The following is a 22,171-nucleotide window of genomic DNA, read 5'->3' on the forward strand; positions in this document are numbered from 1 at the left end:
TTTGAAGATGAAATTGAAAATCATGAGTAAGCTTTCATTATTTATAAGAATTGTTGATTTTAATCTGTTGAGGACGAGTCCTGAAAATACTCGGGCAAGTGTGTATGGGAAATGTGTGTTGTAGCAAAATCAGTCTGTCCTCAATATGAACAAAGGAATACATTTATACTTCCCAAACAAATGTTATGGAATTCTAAGTTGCCAACAGTTTCACTATCGGGGAATAACTAGTCACGACCCCTTACCGAAATTGGTAGAGGTAATGATGTCACCACATCACAGGTCTCCCATTGAACTATGTGCAAGTATTTACTGTATTTCCTTCTTTGTTTTTCAGATTAAACCAATATGAATAAAGTACATCCTTTGCCTGAATTCAGTATAGACTGATAATAATATAACTGCAATTACCGAGAGAAGTTGCAGTTGTGAGATGAGTAGCAAAAAAAAAAGAAAACAAAAAAACATGACTGTCATGATATCTTAGAAAGCAATGTGAGAGTTGTGACGTGTCTTCTACATCATCACCTCCTCCAATTCACTTGCTTTCTGTGAATACATGAATCTTTGAAGTTCCACAGCTTTGTGTATTCATGTCTGATCTTGATTAAACTTCTGTCATTATGTCCCTCAGATTTTACTGTATTTATTAAAAAGTTAACGTGAAGGTGAAAGAAATTTCCATTTTAATACGCATTGTCATCAGTACTTCTCTTTCTCTCTCTCTCTTGTAGACATCCCTAGACCAGCCGGGGTTGCCTGCTTCCGCCAAGCCAAGCAAGAGGACGATCAGCACAGGCGGGGTCAGCGAGAGGATGTCTCTGGAAGAGAAGCGAGAATTCACTGAGGATGAGATTCTGGAGCTGGCCAAGCAGGATCTAACCACACTGTTTGGATTACCGGTGAGACAGGGCGACCCCTCCAGTCCCACAAACTCACATTTTTGTGGTTTAGTGCTTTTCCTTTTGAATGCAATTCAAAGTGTCGAATTTGGAAGCCTTCCCCAGGCTACCTGACGACACTGATAGGGTTACCGGCGAGCGACGGTAACCTTTGACTTCGATTGCGGATTACTGAAGTGACGACATTAATTTTCATATCATTCCTTACGAAAACGTACTTAGCATGCAGCAAACCTACATTGTATAAAGGACTCGTGTCCAGATAACATCACAGTCATCAAATTGAGATGAGTGTTTTGGAAAGCCCATTGAATGCCAGTTGAGATGACTTAAATTGCAGATATCTTACTGCCGTAATCTCCGTTTTGTGATGATTCACAACGTTTGATTTTAACCCGTTGAGGACGGACTGATTTTGCTACAACACACATTCCCCATAGACACCTGTCCGAGTATACTTGGGACTCGTCCTCAACGAGTTAATGGTAACATGTTTTATTTCTTTCTTGTGGTTTTTACTCATAATCATTCTCTCTGCATGGAATCTGTTTCCAGGACTCTTCGCTGCTTGACAACCGCATCGCTCTCTCCCACATTCCCTCAGGCAGCACAGTTGTGAGGGAAGGAGATCAGGTACGTTGATCTCGCAAGAAGTCACCAATATATCCAGCTTGATAAAGTCATGGTGCAACATAACTTTATTTTTACACTTGCTCGAAAAGAAAGTCCAAAATATAAAAAAATGATGTAGAAAATCATGTGTAAGTCAAGGGCTTAATAAAACAGAATCATTTGAATAAGCAGCACATCTTGGTTCGCACCCTTAAACACAATGGAGTACTGTATACGCTGAATATTTCACAAGGTTTTTATTTTCGCGAATTTCGCGAGTCAGGTGCTATTCGCGAAATTAAAGACACACGAAAATATTGACTCTGATCCCGATGTGAATATGACGTACGCATGTAAATTTCTCCGTTCAGTGCAGGACTTCACGATCGCGAATTTAACCACTCGCGAAGTCGTCGGGAATTCCCGATTCGTAAAAATGTAAACTCGCGAAATATATGGCGTATACAGTTACAAACTGTGTGATCAAGTGTTGATGTTGCATTGTATCGGGACTTCTTCATGTAAATGTTGGAAAGTTGCTGAAATGAAATAGATAGTGCGTTGCATCTGCCATTATCTTTGGGCTTCTGTATGGTTGACTCTGTGGGTATATTGTGTGTGTGTATGGGGGGGGGGGGGGGTGGTGAGTAAGTGAAAAAAAGGTGGCTTCAAAACTTTTTGCTTGCCCAATCGGGCAAGCATTTGTTCTCATTGTTCAAAAACACTTGCCTGAATCTGATTTTTCACTTGCCAACGGCGCGGGCAATCGGGCAAGTACTTATGTAGCACCATAAAAGTGAAAATAAAAAAGACTGTTGATTCCCCAGCCATTTTGGCTGCATTTGTCATCAATTACTTTATCTCAAGTGACCTACCCCTCTCTGATATTTTCCTGTGGTAGCATAATTTATGTTTCCCAGCTTGATTTTGACCTCTGTTTGCCAGGTGAACCTTTTTGACTAAACTTACTGGTACTTTACTTACTCATTTTAAACCTTGCTTAAATCACTTGACAAATTCTTTATGCATATTATGTAATTGGTGTTGATAATCACATACTTTATGGCACCAAAGAATATGGAATTGAAATTGGAGTTTACTAAGTTTTACATGCCACACCCAAATCAAAATAGTAAAGGCAATTTGACATTATATAATGTAAAATGTGCTCTGCTGATTTCATTGTCATATGGGAAATGATGATATTAATTTAACATATATTTTGCATTATATTGATTTGTTGTGATTGTTGCATATGAAAGAAGTTGAGATATTGGAAATAAAATTTCTTTTGAATTTGATTAAAACAATGATATTGAAGAAAAGGAACTATAAAATAGTAATAACTAATATTGAAAGTTATTGTGAATGCAATGGAAATGGGGAAAATATTGAGAATATGATGATAATGCATCAGGCATGAGATTTCTCCGCGGATCCGCGGATTTCCGCGGATTTTGAAATTCTGGGGAGAAAATACACAGTCGGGAAAATTTCCGTGATTTTCCTCTTTTTCTTTCTTTTTTTTTTTGCAGCCACCATATCTCGCCGTGTGTGAATGGTGATGAGTGCATTTTGTCAGCGGGCAGCGGTGCGATGTTGCATGTTTCATGCATGAAATGGATGTGAAACGTGCGTGTCGATCAACTTGTAGCTACTATACTAGTGTAGCTTGCAGTGTGGTGTGAAATGATGCACATGTGTGTGAGGCTGTAACTGCGTATTACGTGTATCATTACTATCAAGGAGCTTCGGCATGCATGCTGCTGCAGCATTCAGCGCGATGCGTTGACCGAAAGATCGGTCTGTATCTGTCCGTCGGGCGGGGAATGTTCCGCGGAGACTGCGTCTGGCTTCACGGATCTCCTCCGTGTACGGAGGACAGCGTTATGGCAAAATATAAAAGAGTCCTCCGGACAGACGGATCTTTCTGTCTACGCGATGCGTAGACCTCCGTGGGGATCCGTGAAGCCAGACGCAGTCTCCGCGGAACATTCCCCGACGGACAGATACAGACCGATCTTTCGGTCAACGCGATGCGCTACTTTTGTATCCCGCTGATTACGTTGGCGTGACCTAACGTTACATTTGTCATCGTGATTTTGTGGACCGGTGAGAATATTTCTTTCTTCAACGAGAAAATGAAGACCCTCGATAAGGATGACCCTCGTGTAGCGGATATTGACACAGATGTCTCCAATATAGTAAGTTCAAGTGGCAGTGGTTGGAATATGAAGTTGATCTCCCAGAACCAGTTTCGTCTTCTAACCACGTTAGGCCAGCGAGTCAATCGACTTCCTCGGGACCTGGAACTTGTGATACATCATCCGCCGCAAGGATTCGCTTTACATTCTGGACTTCATCCAACAATAATACTTCATTTGCTTGGTCTAACGTTACATTAGCCGTTTATGGACTTAACCGGGTCTACAAATTTTTGTACCTCCTGTAAGGTATTATAGGCAGTCTAAGTTAGCTGTTGCATGGACGTAGAGACGGTCAACAGTGCTGAGCAGCATTTATGATTTATTTTCAGCTGTCTTACATACATGATTCTGTACTAGACTACATGGACCAAGTACAAGATCAGCAATACTTTGCCTGGTCTGCGCACTGTAAACTGTTAGTATTAATGGACTTAAGGTAAAGTCAGCCAACAATGGCAATGCTAAGCTGTGATTTTTTTTTTTTTTTTGTACCCGTATGAACTGAATCCAGCAAGACGTCACCTGGGTGTACATTACTGTGATTTATTATGGCCTCACATTTGAGTAGGTCCTAGGTATTCAACAGTTAAGCATACTATTCCTTCCTTTAGATTTTGCAAGTGTCATTCATGAGTTCAATTATCACAATGTTTCTCTGCAAAATGTACCTCATAACAATAGTAAATTTCAGTTGTAAAATGCATTAAAATGAGTTTTTTCATACCTTGAATTTCATAAAGTCCTCACCGTGGGAGGGGGGACACCCCCCTCCCACACCCTCCCCCCGCTCGGTCGCTACGCTCCCTCGCAAAGTCTCTCCTCTTTTTTCAACTTTTCTCTGTCTCATGCCTGATGCATGCATGTAATGATAATCATCATCTTCATATTTAGGATAACAGTATTAACTACTATGATGATTATTAGGATTATGACTGTAAAGATGGTGACATTGATAAAGTGGTAATATTAATGAAAGTTGTGTGGATGATGATATGATTTTGCAATGTCTGAAAAACAAATCTCTTTTTTTTTATTTCCATGTTGTCCCAGGAAACCAACCTGATGTTTGTGGTGACCGGCACGTTCTCCATGATCCAAACGGAGGAAGGCTCTGACCAAGAAAGGACGGTCTTCGTTGTCCACCCAGGCGAGATGATTGGCGAGCTGGCCGTGCTGACTGGTGAGCCGGCCCTCTTCACGGTCAAGGCCAGGCAGGACGCGTGCGTCGTGGCCATCAGCAAGACAATGTTCTACAGGTAGGAATTGTGTTTGCTGGAATTATCAGGGAAAATTTTGAGGATGCACACCACCACATTTGGTGGGAAAAGAAAGTGAAGTTTCCTTGGTGTTGTAGATGGTTTGTATGGCAGTTACCACTTTCTGTGAGTAGCGACTTGTACAGCAAAATTTAACTTTCATGTTTAAAATGGCAGGAAGCACTTCATGTTTTTCTTTACCACTTGAAATTGCCTCCTTCCAGAACGACAAAAAAAAACCTAAAAAACCACTGTAAGAAAATGAGTTTGATTTTACATTATTGAGCCATACAGGCATTCTTTGTGGAAATTATTTTGCCAGTTAAGAATATAAAAAATGTATTTATTGCAGCATCTGCAGTGGTGATTCGATGTCAAATGAGAATCGAAATTGACTGCCTCAAAATATTTAATTACTTTGCCTTTGAGGCTTTCATTATTTGTTTTGTATGCCACTTTTTCTTTATTTGGTCAGAGAAGTTTTCAAGAAATCAAAAGCAAGACTGTTGTTTCACATTATGAATGAAAGTGACATGTATGTAAAAAAATAAATGATCTATATGTTGAGATTTAGGGATGTACCAATGTACATGCTGATGAGATGATTAGCATACCAGATGATTATGAACTTGAAGTGACACTTTGATATCTCAGCTTACAGAATGGTAAAGCCATGTGTGTTATACTATGAAAAAAAAAATCAGTTGCAAGGTCCACACTAATTTCCACAAAAAAACTGGCGGACATCATACCACAATTTATCTCTAATTTCTTGAAATTCCATCAGCATGATGAGGGAGTGCCCCCATGTTGTGCTGCACGTTGGACACCAGGTAGTCAAGAAGCTGTCGGCCTTTGTCCGCCAGACGGACTTTGCCCTCGACTGGATGCAGCTGGAGGCTGGGAAAGCAGTCTACAGGTGAGTGAAATCAACCAACAACATTTGAGAGAAATATCCCCTTTTTTCTCTCATTCATGACTATTCCACAGTCCAGAATTCACAAAGAAATAAAAAAAAAATCTTGTGACATTTGTCAGGTTATTTAAAATTTAGGTGTAAAATGTTTCTTGTTTTTCAACGCATCGCAGCTGACGTTTAGACTGCACTATGCTTCAGTGCTAGGAGAAGGATGTTGTCTTCTCATGTCATTTCATTCATCAAAGATGAAGCTATGGAGGCATGATTACAGGAATTTCTCCTTATTGCTTTGTTTTTAAGAACATTGAGGTAATGTGTCTTTGAATACTCCCCCACACCCCTCAAGATGAATGCATGGTTTTCCTTGCTTCTCACTGGAGAATAGCCATAGCAGTCCCATGGAATTGTATCCAACTGAAAATAAAGGAGAGAGAGAAATTAAACAATGTCATAATTTATATAAGGACAATACCCTCCCCCACCTAAATACCAATCAGTGAAAGGACTAGGTTCTATGATTATGATTAGAGTTAGGGTCAGGGGAAGGATCTGAGGTAATTGTCATAGAACTGGACATAATGTAATGAAGTACTCTGCCCTCAATAGCCCTTAAAGGGGATGACATTTGTGTTGAGAAAGAATGAGAGAAATGTCCAAGTTCTTTCGTTGTGTGATTAATTTTGTCATTTTCCAGACAAGGGGACCCCTCACAGTGCACCTACATCGTCCTCAACGGCCGCTTGAGGTCTGTGGTGCAGCTGCCAACTGGTAAGAAGGAACTCCTCGGTGAGTTTGGACGAGGAGAGATCGTTGGCATTATTGAGGTCCTCACCCTCAAGGAACGAGTCTCGACCGTGCATGCCATCAGGTAAAACTGCCCGGAGCTTCAGACTTTTGTTTGTTTGTTTCCTTCTCCTCCCATATAAAGATGCACTTTCGCTGTGAAATTCTGTGACATTAGATTTGCCTTGCTTATCATGTACATTAAAGTGTGATTTATGCTATAAAGTATATTCTTTTTCTTAATGAATTTCTCTCTTTTTTTTTTTATTACCATTCGTCAGCATTTTTTTTGACATGCAGAGGTTGGCAGCTGTAATTGATGTATACAAATATTCTCTCCACATTCTCTCTCACCCAACAGAGACACAGAGCTAGCCAAGCTGCCCACCGGCATGCTGAACCTCATCAAGCGCAAGTTTCCCCACACAGTGACTCGGCTCATCCAGATCATGGGTCAAAGGTTACTCGGCCAGGTGGAGGAGAAGATGGGGGCAAACAAGCTGGCGGGTAAGCCACTCGCTTCTTTCATGAGCAAAATCAAGATATCTTCAATCTTGCCCGTTTTAATGGAGATTTGCCCTACAACAACATTACGGGAGGGGAGTTTTAGTAATGTTTCATATTCAGCAAATCAATCTGGGTTTGCTAAATAAGGATTACCTGCTAGAAGACTGAATGTGAATATTTTTGTTTGTTTCTACCCACATTCATTTCCAGCTTCAAGTATTTTTCAGCCTGGTATCATTCAAACTTGTTCAGTCCTGTATTATAAAGATCTCACAGCTTTCCACTGCTGTAGTAGCAAGTTGCTTACCCCAGAGTCTTTCCAAACCAATTATCAAAAGTAAGTGATTTCAAATGGAAATACTATTCCCTCTCTTCTCTGATACAGTACTTACATTTCTATGATTTCACCCTTTGCAGCGGAGGAGAGACGAAACACCGTTGAGAACCTCTCCACGGTGGCTCTTATTCCTGTTTCTGACGACGTCCCTCTGGCTAGATTCGCCCTCGAACTCACCCACTGTCTCAGTGCTATTGGTGAGCATCTAATCCCTCAGTTTTCCTTTAACTCTATCAGTGCCAGTGACTGTGGACAGTGTGTTCAACACTATGGGAGTTTCTGTGCCAGATGCCACTCAAAGTACACAAAGGGTTAACCCATTGAGGACGGGCTGATTTTGCTACAACACGCATTGCCCACACACCCCTGCCCGAATATACTCTGGACTCGTCCTCAACGGGTTAATCTGTTCATTTCCTCACATAGTTCCAGTCATGCAGCACAGTGCTGACCAACTGCACAGCACTTATTCTGTCAATATCAATCTCTTTGCAGATAACCAATTCAACCTCTTATTTTGACATGGTAAATTTAATTGCAGCATCACTGACATCTTATCTGATATGGTCTGAAAGATATCTCATTTTTGGCACTTGCCATATGTATAGTTTCTCATCATTATACCCGTGAAGGGGCAAGTATACTCTCCTCCAATCTATTGTTTACATACCTCTGAATGTTCATGCAAGCAATGTCGTTTTTTGTGTGTCTTGATTTAGTTTTTATTTGTTGTTACTCACATGTGTGAATGGCACATATTTGAGTCCTGCATTGAGTAGTAGCATTGTCACCTGAGTGTTGTGACTGTACTACATGTCAGGGTGTTCTCACTCAAAATAGTGGCAGACATTCAATTCTTCTGGTGAAAATCTGCTCCATGTTGCAGTTTATTTAATGTAACAAAAGGGTACTTTCATATAAACAAAACAGCAAAAGTTTTATCAAAACTTGTCAAAAAAAAGAAGAAGAAAAAAGTTACGACAGTCTGAAGTTTTATATGTTTCTTCAGAGCAATAATATCAGTCATAAACACATACACCTATTAGATGAGGTGATCATATCATAGCCAAGCCAAATAGATGGATGCAAAAACAATGGTATTACAATGTTGTCTTGGCTGTATCACATATTAAAGTTGCTGTTTATTACTGTGGTCATATCAAATGTCCTCTCTTTCAGGTTCTGTTCTGAGGCTTACCAGGGAACACATTCTCCAGACATTGGGTGGTTCAGCTCTAGACAGGTACACCGCAGCATTTTGACCATTATTTCTAGGATTATTAGATCATTGATGAATGAATAAATTGTCATGCTCAGTTGGAAAGTAGAGGAGTGTACCACAAAATCAGCTGGTAGATTGATTGATTACTGAACAGTTGAGGTGTATGACAAACTTCTAGCAGCCCCAGGACTGGATATAAGGTGTAGGAAATTTCTAGCTGACTGTGGCATTGTTCATTTCATGGATTCCAATCACTGCATTTGTTTTTCCAACATGGTATCAGGTAAAAAACAGATGCAAGCACTGTTACTCGCTGTCTCGGGCGGATCCAGGAAGTCCGTAAAGAGAGGGAGCTAACAAAGATGGTTTCTTTGAAAATAGAAAATTAAAGCGTTGCACATGTGCCCCCTTTCATTTTTTCTCTCTTTATTATGTTTTTTTTAAAACAAAAACTGAAGGGGGACGTGCCCCCAGTGCGCTCCCCTCTGGATCCACCACTGTGTCTGTATAGTATAGAGTCTGTAGACTTTGTAATAAGACTGCTTTTTTACTGGTACATTTCTGTCCAGTGTCCATGAGTATCGACTGACCAGCTGGCTTGGTCAGCAAGAGGACCTTCACCGCATCGTCATCTACCAAGCAGACAAGAGAATGACCGCTTGGACGCAGAGATGTATCCGCCAGGTATGACCCTTGGTCAATACAGTGAAAGGAAGCATACACCATGATCTTTTTCACTACAGCTTTTAACCATGCTCAGACATATTGGCCCGAAGTCATGAAGGTGGTACAATCTTTGTCCATTGTCTAAACCGTGGGCAAAGACCATAGTTTTGTATGGGGCGCCAAGTGTCGCATGGCCTATTTCGTTATGAAATCAGTCATTTCGTTGACGAAATGATCATTTCGTTGAGGAAATGCTAACATTTCGTTAATTACTTATTTTGTAACGAAATAGGCCATGCGACACTTGGCGCCCCAATACAAAACTGTGGTCTTTGCCCATGGTTTAAACCATGGGCAAAGATTGTACCACCTTTGTGAATTCGGGCCATTGAAGTGAAGATGGCATTTCTATAAGTGTATTTTGAACCTTCAACGTACAGTAAAAGACAAATAAAAAATTATTGTTATCATACTCCTTTACCCAACATATACAGAGGCAGGTAAGCATGAGAGGACTATCATATTTTGAACACCCATAATATGCACTAATAAGGGGTCTAGGGCAATTACCCCCTGGGCAATTACCCTTGCCCTAATAATAATCCTAATCCTGAACCTAATCCTAACCCAAACTCCTAACCCTAAACCTAACCCTAACCCTAATCTTTACTCTAACCTTACCACTAACCTGTATTTAGCCAGGTGGTAATTGCCCTGTGGTGGTAATTGCCCAGATACGATAATAAGAGATGTAAATGAGAGGATTATTAGCATATTTTCACTGTATCAATAAATACCAAAAGTTAATGAAATGATTGTGAGTATATTTGATATGCTTCATACAATATGTGTTTGATCATCTAATATTCCGAATCCAGACTTGAAGGAAAGGCAATGTGAGTGGTTGAATTTGCACTCAAGAATTGCAGTAACAGAATGATAATGCCTAGGTAAGTGTTTCATTTCCACTGAACAGTTATCAATAGCCATTCAAAATTGGAGAGGATTATGCATCTTTGTTGCAGGAGGCAATAGTCTTGCAACTTCTTGATGTCAGGAGCAGTCAGTAGACTCTTGAAAATTTGCAGAAGTAAAAAGCATGGTGAAATTATATGTCATTTACTGTAATCTGTACATACACGTGAGTGATGAGGCTGAAATGAGATAACTTAACCCTAAAAGGGCCGGGGGGGGGGGGGGGGGGGGGGGGGGCGGAATCCGCCCCCCCCCTCGACGTTTCGCGCTGTAATTCTGTAACGCGAGAAGGCCTCGTCGCGAGGCTTCTTGACTTTCTTTGTTCAAGTCTCGCGCAACTTTTGAGACCAAATTTGCAACGTCCGCGCATACTTTTGCGAAGCCACTCCCATTTTTGTAACGGAATGTCGCCCCAAAACGGGCACAATTTTGTGATTTTGTGTACATTTCCTATGGAAAACGGTGCTCTGTCATGAAAGCCATAAAAACCTGATTATTTTTACAATTAATCACTTTCATTGATTGATTTTGTGCTAATTATGGTAGAAAAGTGGTCAGTGACAATTTCCAATGAAAAAACAAAGAAAAAACAAAAGTTGAAAAACAAAGAAATACATAAGAAATTCTGAAAACAATAAAATACATAAGAATTGAAATGAGTTTTGGAAGTTTTTGTGATGTACAATTGTTGAATATGCTAAAACAGATTTACAGATCAAAAATGAGACTCTCAATGCTTTTAATTAGGCTAAAATATGATCTTGAGCTTAATTTGCATAATTAATTAATTAAGATTAGAAATTGATTATTTTAAAAAATCTTATGACACAATCTTGTAGAATTTGACGTGGGTCTCACGCATGCAAAATTTCATCGCGATCACACCATCGATGGCCGAGATCTCAGGGGGGGAGGGCGGAATCCATCCCCCCCCCCCCCCCCCCCCCCCCCCGGTCTGAGCATAGCCAAAAAAGCCCGGCCCCTTTAGGGTTAAAGGGATGGTATAGTTTTAGTTGAGACCTAACTTCAGGTTTCTGACATTTTTGGTGAGATAATGAGAAACCTCTTATGAAATATGAAAGAGCATGTAGTACCGAGAGGGATTCAACATTTATTTGATGGAAATTGGGTTTGAAATGGCTTAGATATCCAAAATAGAGCAATCCTAATTAAAGATGGGACCCACCTTTTATTAGGATCGCTTTGTTTTACTTTGTTTTTTAATGTCTCAACCATCTCAAAACCGATTTTCATTTAATTAACTTTGAATTTTTCTTAGATTGGTATGCTTTTTACTATTTCATAAGTGGTTTCTTGTAAAAAAATTAAAAGCCCAATCCTCATCTTCACCGATACTATATCATCCCTTTAATGTTTTCCACCTGGTCCAGGCTGACAGCATCTTAATTGTGGCCCTGGCTGACCGAGATCCTAACAACGTCAGTGAGCTGGAGAAGCAGCTGGAAGCCCTGGCGGTCCGAGCCCAGAAGGAGCTCATCTTGCTCCACCGGGAAAAGGATGGAGTCTACAAGTGAGTTGCCATGACAACCAGCGCTCTATCCTTCGGTCATAACCTATGCATCTTGTCACGCATGAATTTCACACCTGGCCAGCTTTCATATCCTTACCTTGAGGCTTGCTCATTTATTAATTGTGCAGGGAAATGATGATGATGATGATGATGATGATGATGATAATGATAATAATGGTTATAGTAATACTGTATAAGCTGTTATATTCGCGAGGGATTAATTTTCGCGAATTTTGAAAATCACAGTTGGATCGCAAATTTAACAACACGCAAAAAGGCCATCATGCACCAGGGGAATAGTACATTTATCATAGCGTTGGTGACAATTCGCAAAAACAACATTTTGCAAAAATATCTGTAACCTCCTCATTTGGGAAAGTATCTGTATCACGAAAATAACAGCTTATACAGAACAAGAATATTGCAAATATGTGTGTTGGCAAAAATTGTACAAAATGTCACATTGTCTTGAAGACTTGGCCTCCATCTAGTTTTGTAAATATTTCAGAGTAATACCCTAGTTCTTATTCCTTTCATTATCTGACCAGACCACCCTCAGGCACCGCCCAGTGGCTGAACGCCCGTGGGTGGTGCGTATCGCACCATCACATCCGCTGCCCAAAGAGGATGTTCAGCAAACGCTCTCCGGCCCGGGTCCGGGAGACCTACGACCGCCTGTTCCAGACCAAGGCAGACATCAGGTCCGACTTCTCCCGGCTGGCCCGCTTCCTGACGGGGACCTCCATCGGTCTGGTGCTGGGAGGAGGGGGAGCCAGGTACCAAAGAGTTTGGAAAGCCATCTGGAATCCTTTTTGCACCTGCAACCATGTAGTGGGGCCGTTTAAACAACACTCATTTACCCATGTTGAGTTATATATCCATTCATACTTTTGATTTCTGTGGATAATTGTGAATGACTTGGTTCCTATTCTTTTTTTTTCCCCTCAGGTTGATGGCTGTGAAATATTTGTATGACCACACAACAATTTACTGTATAGACCAAGGTCATGAAGTCAAAGGTCATACAGTCATGGAAAATTTCTGCTATAATTGAAGGACTGTGACCTTGTATCTCAAAACTCTAAACTAGCAAAAAACAAAAAGCAAGCAGCAAAAATCACATTAATTTTGTTTTCACAGGATTTCCACAAAATAACCATCGGCGTAAACATCAAATAATATAGAAACATTGTTATGGATTGCATTGATAATTGTGCTGTCTGAAAATTCAGATCAGAATTTTTCATATTCAAAATTGAGTTGGAAGGTTTTTTGATATGTGCTGATTGAGTTATGAGGTCTTGTCACCCCACAGGACAGCATAACTGTGTATGTTTCATTATGTAATTCCTATTGGGCCGATAAGATCACCTGAATGTTTCTAAATTGTGTCCACTGCTTTAGGGGTGTGTCTCAACTGGGCATCATCAAAGCGATGGAGGAGTTTGGTATCCCAATCGACATCGTGGGCGGAGTCAGCATCGGGGCGCTGAACTGTGCCCTGTACGCGGAGGACGTGGACAGCAACATCATGGAGAAGCGACTGACGGGCTTCTGTCTGGACTTTGGCTCACTGTGGAAGAAGGTCATCGACCTCACGTACCCGTCCACCGCCATGTTCACAGGTTGGGAACGATATGCTCTTTTTTCTCATTGTAGGGATTTGTAACATTGTTACATAGTTGTTCAAGTTTGCAATTGTCCAGGCAACAGTTTGCTAATAACAAGCTCTCTCTTTCTTCAAGTACATTTGGAGTAGCAGTTGACTGTAGGTTTTGTCTGAAATAGCCAAATGCATTTCTGGTACTATTAGCAAATGTGACAGCATGCGAAAACATTATCTCTCACCCTGTCTGGAATGAGATGAACCAATACACGTGTACATGTACTGGTAGCAGTACACAGTACATGATCAAGCTGCACGATAATTCAGTTTAGCAGGCCTAAGTCTTGATGCACCCAGTACATTGTGAATGGATGCACACATTTGCTGATTTCTCCCTCCATTGCTGTACACACGATAGCAAATTTAATGGGATGGTATAGTTTTGGTTGAGATGGGGGATTCAGATTTAAATTTTTTTGTAAGATAATAAGAAATCACGTATGAAACATTAAAGAGGATCCTAAAGTATATTTTGTGGAAATCAAGTTTTGAAATGGCTGAGATATCAAAAAACAAAGTAAAAAAAAAAAGTGGTCCTAATGAAAGGTGGGTCCCACCTTTTATTAGGGCCTCTTTGTTTTTAGATATTTCAGCCATTCAAAACCAGTTTTTGTTTGAATCCTTCTGAGAATTTTATGATCTCTAATATTTTGTATAAGGGTTTCTAATTATCTCTCAAAAAGTTAAAACCTGAATCCCATCTCAACCAAACCTATACCAACTCATTAACCTCTTGCAAAATTGCTATGAGTCCTGTAAATGTAGACTTGCTAAATATGTGGTACATACAATATAAATTTCTATTGAAAATCTGTGATAACTTGCAAGGAATCATATTGCATACAGATATCTTTTTGAAGTGTTTTTACATTTAGTATTAGGTAGGTGGCACCTGCTCTTGTCTTTGTCATTTATTTCATTTCATGATGTAAATTGCTCAATTTTTGTGTACTAACTTCATACAGGGCACAACTTCAATAAGTCTATTAGGGGCCTGTTTGGTGACAAGCAAATTGAGGATCTGTGGATTCCATACTTCACCATCACCACCGACATCACTACGTATGCTCTGAGACTGCACACAAGCGGTAAGACTTTTAGACATCTCATTTCTTCTATTATTATTGAAGATCAGTGATTCCCAAAGCTGAGGGAGTCAAAGAGAGCAAAGAACAAGCATAGCTCTGTAACTTAAGCCGTTGAAGACTAGTCCGGAGTATGCTCAGGTATGTGTCTATGGGAAATATTTATCGTAGCAAAGTCAGCTCGTCCTTAACAGGTTAAGAAGTCAAATCTGGGGATGATTCTTATAATAGAAATTATCATCTAATCATTATGCAAGTAGCCACTCTGAATTCAACTACATGTCTTATGTTGGAGAAATAATACAACGTAACTGGGGACATTTTTCAAATGTGTACATATTCAGATCAATGCATTTACCAAATATTTGGCTATTTGAGAGAGGCAGGTACTTTCATTTTGTAAAATAAGATATGTTGCCAATTGAATAATCATTTGTAAATTTTTGAATTTTAAAGCAGTTGAAACTTCTTCTACCAAAATCAAATGATATACGGACAAAGGGCTGGAATGAAAGATAGTATCTTTCACTTTATCAAACGCTAAAAGTGAAAAGTAATTATTGAAATACAAAGTTCCAAAGCACAGATTTTGTTATCTAGGACTTGATTGGTTACACAAGCCCTTGGTGTGCTTGCACCCCCCCCCCCCCATAAGTAAGAAATTCAAGCGGACAAAACTTTTGCCATTACCATCGAGCTCGATGAATATCTAAGCCTTTCTGTTTCTCACCTGACTGAGTGATATTGTTTCTGTCTCAGGATCTCTGTGGAGGTACGTGAGGGCCAGCATGTCCCTGTCGGGGTACCTTCCGCCCCTCTGTGATCCCAAGGATGGCCATCTTCTCTTGGATGGGGGCTACGTCAACAATCTTCCAGGTGAAGTTTCTTTCATTTCTTCTTCTGGCTGAAGAAGAGTGTGTGTATCATAACTTTGTTAATGCATTCAGGTGATATGCATTTGAAATTAGCAAGTTTGGCTGCAGTGGTAGGGAGCAAAGTATAGATGAAGTAGCTACAAGTTCTTAGTCTTAAATAAAAGAAAAAACAAGAAGAAAAAGTTCTTAGTCTTGACTACTGTAAAGCAAGAAATTTTTGCAGCATGAAAATTTCGCAAATGGCCACTGGCATTCAGTGGATAAAGTGTAAACAAGGACTTTAGCCTGCATTTTCATTTCATGAATATTGGCTCTTGCAAAATTCCTGAAATTAAAATATCCGCAAAAATTTCTGGTTTTACAGGATGTGATCTCCTCTGCCAAAGGGGGAAAGATTGATCACCAATCAGCACCTTCTTCTTTATGCTTTTTACTTTTGTTATACAATATGATAAAACAAAACAGATTTCTTGATCTTGATAATATGTTGTGTAAGAAAAGAATAATGAACATCAAGCTTATTTAACTTCATACTGTTTTATCCATGGCAACAAAATTGTGCAGCCGACATCATGCGTGCCATGGGAGTGCCCACCATCATCGCCGTTGACGTCGGAAGCGAGGACACCTCCAGCATCACCAACTACGGGGATGAGCTGTCCGGCTGGTGGTTGCTATGGAAACGGTGGAACCCGTGGACGGAATCTGTCCGGGTGAGTCCATGCTGTCTCTTTTTCCTTCCCAGTCAGCAGTACTGTCTGGCAGTATTTGTTCACATTTTCTTAGCAGCACAACTTCAAATGAGGAAAAAAAAAATCAAAGTGTGGACTGGTTTCCTGAGCATGTTTGCTTGTTGTGGTTTAGAACGAATCTTTTCTTTAACCACTTTACAAGCTGGTTTCTTCTCTTTTTCTTTTCACTTTTTGGGAGAGAGCATAAGGATTCTCTTTTTATTTGAAAATATCTAATGCACAAAATATGCAACATAACATTTCAGGACGATGTAGAATGTACTCACTTTTATGTTTGAAATTGAATGATGTATTCAGTGTTTTAGGTTTATTTGTTGCTCTTTCCAGTTTGCAAATACCCTATTTCTGCCCTTTTATTACTCTTGTGTGTATTCCATGTAATAACCCTGTGGGAATTGTGATATCTCAGAGCCAGTGGGTTATAGAATCTTGGGCTTATAGTGCATTTTCTTCATAGCTTTACCTCTAGTGACCTGTTCAATAATTTAAAAGTTTTATATTCAATCTTATATTTTATCAAGTCATATATAGTTGTGAATAAGAATGACTAAGAATAAGAAAAGTCTGTATTTTGTTAGACTAACAAAGGCACTGTAAGCTGTAGAAATCTAATGTCAGTCTGTATTTGTGTGTAACTGTTTGTATGTGACAGGTTCCCACACTGGATGAGATCCAGTCCCGTCTAGCCTACGTGTCTTCCATGAAGACCCTAGAGGAAGTCAAAACCAGCGACTACTGCGAGTACATCAGGCCTCCCATTAACAGGTGAGTGAAACATTCCCTTCCCAGGATTGGGGGCTTTCTTCTTCTTGCATATGAGGCAGCGGAAGTGAAGTGTAATGTCCTTCAGGTGTTCTAGCCAAGTTACAGTCTCAGGGGTAGGGTGTGTGAGGTCCATGTTGTCGGGTGGTCAGAGATCAGGGCACGCGCTCAAGATGTATTGAGCTGTCTCTTTCTAGTGCACTGTAGTGGCAAGCTGCTTATGGGTGCAGCCCCCTTTAATTGTGTGGATCCGATTCAATGACACCCACTCCCTCGCACCGGGGGGGGGGGGGGGGGGGGGGGGGACAGTTGTATTTGGGCGTGGTAGTGACTTGGGCAGTTCGTGGGGTCTCTTGTCAGCTTGCTTTTTGTGTCTGACTGGTTTATGTCTGACCCTCTTCCTTTCTGGGATCATGGGTAGGGGTGCCAAAGGTCACCTATCCCCAACAGAACCACCAACCCTTCTTCATTCTGCCAGAGGCTTAATGCAAGCTTCACCCTGTGTGTTCCCAGGCCCATAGCTTTAATAACTTTCCAAGCTTTCTCAATACCATTCAGTGATAAGTCATCCAAGCTTGACGTAATTGTATAGATGAGCAAGCCCACTCAGGTGTAGCAGTATGCCTCAGTTCAACAAGAAGGCCATGGTGACACTGTACGGATTAGGAGGATTATGAGGATTAGGTAATCTTTATTCATTGACAGTTTATTAGTATCAAGACATCCAGATCAGTTAGTGAAGAATGCACTCTTATCTCCTTGATCTAGGGGTGATTTTTGTTTATTGAGATGCAGGCTACATGCAGTTATCTCCCTGGTAGCCATTGTTAACCTCCATGGTTTTGACCTGTGCATATTAGCAGCATTGCCATGAATACCTTACCGTTTCACCCTTACTCTTTTTGTCTGCCAATCGACGCATCTGCAGTTGTCTTTTTCACAATTGGTTGTAATAGCAGAGATGCCTTCGTAGCTCATGTGCAGGACTGTGATGGTGTTACACTTGAATGAATTTGTCCTACCTTAGACTGTAGCCAAGTTTGTGTTGGCAATCAAACCTTTACTCACCAAAGAGTTCCAGAAGTTCCAGCTTTGTGAAGTGCCAGTACAAATGGTGTCAAAGAATGTGACAATGGGCAAAATTATTTGCCGAGCTGCAGCTGTATGAAAAGGTCTCTTGTATTCATCCATTAACAAGTTCCTGGACTGCATACCATATTGTTCTTATATTTGGTGTCCGTGAGATTTTGAAAATAAAAAACCCATGGACCTTGAGATTTGTTACCTTCCACAGAATTAATTTGCATAACACTCAATTATATCTGTAAGCTACAGGTTGGTTTGTGAAACTGAGGATTTTTGGAATGAAGTGGAAAGGTCAGCTTTGATCATCTTTGTATTAACCCTTTGAGGATGAGTCCCGAGTATACTCAGGCAGGTGTCTGTGGGAAATGCGTGTTGTAGCATAATCAAACCATCCTCAATGGGTTAAGTTGAGCCCTCGGCACACAGAGGAATTCACAAGGGAAGGTGCTTAAAATTACTTATGTGCTGTAACGTCCATGAAATTCACATGAATTATTACTTGAAACTACCAGTATATTTTTTTGCTACGACTTAAAAAAGAGATATTAAATAGAAACATGTGTCATCCATGAAAGCCTTTATTGCAGGTGATTCATCCCATTGTTCATTTTTGCACATGTGTATGTCTCTCCTTGAATATCTTAATTCAATAGAGATAATGCCATACAACTTATACTATAGGTATGAGAACTTCATTTACTGTGATATATGCCCTCACTCTCTATTTCTTGCTTTCTGTTCTCCTATTTCTGTTCTCTTTGCTTCATAGTAATAACTATTTCCCTCCTTTTTTTTCGTCCAGCTTCAAAACCTTGGCCTTCCACCGGCATAAAGAGCTCCTGGACATTGGCTACCACCATGGCATGACCGTCTTTGGTGGCTGGAAGAAGTCTGGCTACCTCCAGGCCCTTCTCTCGGAGAAATCGGCTGGCATCCACAAACGGGGAAAGGTAAGGGAATGCTGGTTAATTTTTCTTATTTACCAATAAAGCATTTTAATGTGGTCTCAGAAATTAGTACAGTAGGACACTCTTTGTTTTCAATATATCAGCCAAATGAAGACTCTTGATCACGGTGCAATAGTCCATCTCATAGCCAATGCTGAGGTTTGTGTGTTGTTAGCAGCACAATGCCTTATCCAAAGGCTACTTCACTAGGGGCTTTTATATTTCCTTCTTTTCCTTTGTATAGATGATGATGGGGAGGGGGGAGATGAATGAATGACTGGTTTATTGATCATCAAACTTCGCAGCCGAATGGCTGAATTGCATCTGATTTACATCAATAAAAATACAGTGAGACCAAATAAATTACATATAGAAAACACAAACAAAATACAATCATTACGACAACAACATGCCATCAGGGAAAATTTAAGTCTCAAAACTAGTCAAGGAACATACAACCTTATCCAAAAAAGCATTTCATCTGCTGATGTTGAATTTTCTGCATGTTCCTGACAACAAAAATCATCATCTTTTACTGCACACAGGTTGGTCAGTACTATGAAAACACATGCCATCAAATTTAGCTTCACCACTGGCACAGTGCCACTTTTGCTCCAGCATAGTGTCCAGTTTAATGCCTTCTTTTAATCACATTCTGATGTCATAAAATATACTCGATATCAATCATCTGTTTTGTAGGTATTGCATGAGATATGAAATTCTACACCATTAATTACACTGAGAATGTTTTCATTCTATCATTTGATATTACAGTCAGCCTTGCTTAAGTCAAACCTGTATAAGCGGAATAATCGCTTAAGTTGACGGTCTTTTCAAGTCCTCTTCTCTTTATTTTCTATTGATTTGAATCCCTCATAAGTCAAATTTTCTCCAAGTTGAAGCTATTTCTTCAGTTGAAATAGATTAATTTGGGCAAGGTTTACTTTATTTGCTATATGTATGCAAGGAAATATTTGTCTTGGAAAACATCACAAGACTTCTCCATTGGCAAACATGACGAAATGTTTTCCTGTCTCAATAGCTTTGATACTGGAATGAGACGATCACCATGTAATGTAAACTTGTGTGAATACTGTTTGTCTCACAGCCTGGACTCCCAAACATGCACCCAAGGTTCACCGACCTAGCAGCCTTGGTCACCAGGATGGAACCCCACAAACAGGTCATCCCAGATCCTGGTAAGTGGAGGTTGCACAGAAACAAGGTCGTGCTGAAAGTGTAGGGATGGTATAGTTTTCATCGAGATGGGGCTTTAGGTTTTTACAATACTTTTTGTTAGATACCTAGAAACCTCTTATGAAGTGTGGAAGAGCATACAATTCTAAGAGCAATTCAAAGTTTATTTCATGAAAATAGGTTTTGAAATGGCTGAGATTTCCAAAAACAAAAATATTGTACCATGAACGTGGGACCTACCTTTCATTAGGACCACTGTTTTACTTTGTTTTGGGATATTTCAGCCATTTCAAATCCGATTTTCATCAAATACACTTTGAATTCATCTTTTAATTGTATGCTCTTTAGTATTTCATGAACAGTTTCTAATTATCTTGCAAAACTTAAAATCTGAATTCCCCATCTGAACCAAATCTATACCATTTGCAAACAAGCGACAACACTGTGAAAGTGAAGACTTTAAAAAAAAAAAACAGTGACAAGTATCTGTCATTAAAGTCAAGGTGAACTGATGTTGATGATTTGCTCATATTGTCCCTTAATATGTGAGTCAAATGTATCAAATATCGTGAATGTGAGCATAATTTGTTAAACAGGCTTAAATCATAGAACTAAAAACACACACACACACACACACACACACATAAAATCTCCACGTTGTATATGGTATTTGAAACATTTTCAAGCATAATTTTATCAGCAAAAATTTGAAGCATTTCAGAAATATTTAAGGAGTGACAATTAGTTTTCATACATCTTTTTATTTTGTTGATGTGGTTTGCTTGAGAGTAGAACAAATGAAAAAAAAAAGTGTTCATGATAATATCAGCATATAATGTTTTCATTAGATTGATATCGTCAAAATCCTGCATTTTTTTTTTCTTCCAAGATGAGGTGGACTATGCCAGAGTGGGAGGGACCGGAGGTGACACGGACGTTGGCATGGAGACGGCAGAGTCTGCATCGGAGATGAACACCGCCTCCGACATCCCCAACACGCCGAGCGAGGAGGTGTCGCGGTCGATCTCGGCCCCGAGCACCGTGATCGGCTCGCTGGGCGTGTCCAGCGAGGACGACGGGGGAGAAGAGGAGGAGGAGGAGGGCGGAGTCAAGGTGGAAGCATCGGAGTCGTCGGCTCACTCTGCCAGGAGAAAGGCGGAGGGCTTGAGGCATCGCCGGGCACGCAGCGAGAGCTCCCCCTCGGAGTGAAGCTAGGGAGGTGAAGAGATGCACGCTGCCATCTTTATGCCTGATGTTCCCTGAGGTAGTGCGGCAACTTTGTAGCACTAACACTGCCTGGATGGATGCTGACACAGGTTCATGGTAGATGTTTTGTGATTTTTTGAGTGCAGTGAGGTAGACTATGTGACTGTCAAGCCTGCACAAACCCCATGTCACATAAACTGCCAGAAAGTAGAATGATGCACTTCAGGCATAGGTGATGTTTTTAATCGGTATTGTCAAGAGATTCACTCTCTCTGATGCTTGTTTTGCTGCCAAGAATAAATGTGTCTCTGTACTGTTTATGAAATTTAGATTTCAGTGTGTCTAATAATTGAGAAAGAAAGTTGGCAGGGAAGAGCCTGATGTTCAAATAAAAGGAATTTGAAACTGGATTTATTATTAAACATTTCCTTTTGGGGGGCAATATTGTAAAGAGGGCAGTTATTTCCATAAACAAGTTCTTCGGAATACAGGGAGAAGAGATGATGCTATGCCGTGTATGGTAATGGCACACAAGGAAATGTCACCTTCATTTCTGTCACTATGCAGTGGAAGATACCAGTGGAAGATACCAGTGAAATATTCAGCCTGGTACTTCTCTCTCTCTCGAAGAGAATATACCTGAATGTAACTTTTGGGAAAACACTTAATTAAGATATA

At 40.2% G+C, this 22,171-nt stretch overlaps 1 protein-coding gene across 1 annotated transcript in view; it reads left to right on the forward strand.

Annotated features, from left to right (window-relative positions):
- Positions 1-21,496, forward strand: part of LOC139712999 (patatin-like phospholipase domain-containing protein 7) — a 33,836-nt gene extending 12,340 nt beyond the window's left edge. The window contains exons 13-31 of the mRNA XM_071624780.1: positions 735-902; positions 1,458-1,535; positions 4,772-4,977; positions 5,765-5,896; positions 6,591-6,764; positions 7,041-7,186; positions 7,604-7,720; positions 8,703-8,766; positions 9,315-9,429; positions 11,778-11,917; positions 12,466-12,693; positions 13,322-13,542; positions 14,549-14,671; positions 15,428-15,544; positions 16,108-16,256; positions 16,948-17,060; positions 18,946-19,093; positions 20,199-20,289; positions 21,177-21,496. Coding sequence (XP_071480881.1) covers positions 735-902; positions 1,458-1,535; positions 4,772-4,977; positions 5,765-5,896; positions 6,591-6,764; positions 7,041-7,186; positions 7,604-7,720; positions 8,703-8,766; positions 9,315-9,429; positions 11,778-11,917; positions 12,466-12,693; positions 13,322-13,542; positions 14,549-14,671; positions 15,428-15,544; positions 16,108-16,256; positions 16,948-17,060; positions 18,946-19,093; positions 20,199-20,289; positions 21,177-21,496 — 2,850 coding nt within the window. The remainder of the gene's footprint in view (positions 1-734; positions 903-1,457; positions 1,536-4,771; positions 4,978-5,764; positions 5,897-6,590; positions 6,765-7,040; positions 7,187-7,603; positions 7,721-8,702; positions 8,767-9,314; positions 9,430-11,777; positions 11,918-12,465; positions 12,694-13,321; positions 13,543-14,548; positions 14,672-15,427; positions 15,545-16,107; positions 16,257-16,947; positions 17,061-18,945; positions 19,094-20,198; positions 20,290-21,176) is intronic.
- Positions 21,497-22,171: the final 675 nt, after the last annotated feature.

This window comes from Diadema antillarum, unplaced genomic scaffold, assembly GCF_040938485.1.
Source record: "Diadema antillarum isolate AM-2024a unplaced genomic scaffold, OU_Dant_1.0 scf00000042, whole genome shotgun sequence".
In the NCBI taxonomy this organism is placed as follows: domain Eukaryota; kingdom Metazoa; phylum Echinodermata; class Echinoidea; order Diadematoida; family Diadematidae; genus Diadema; species Diadema antillarum.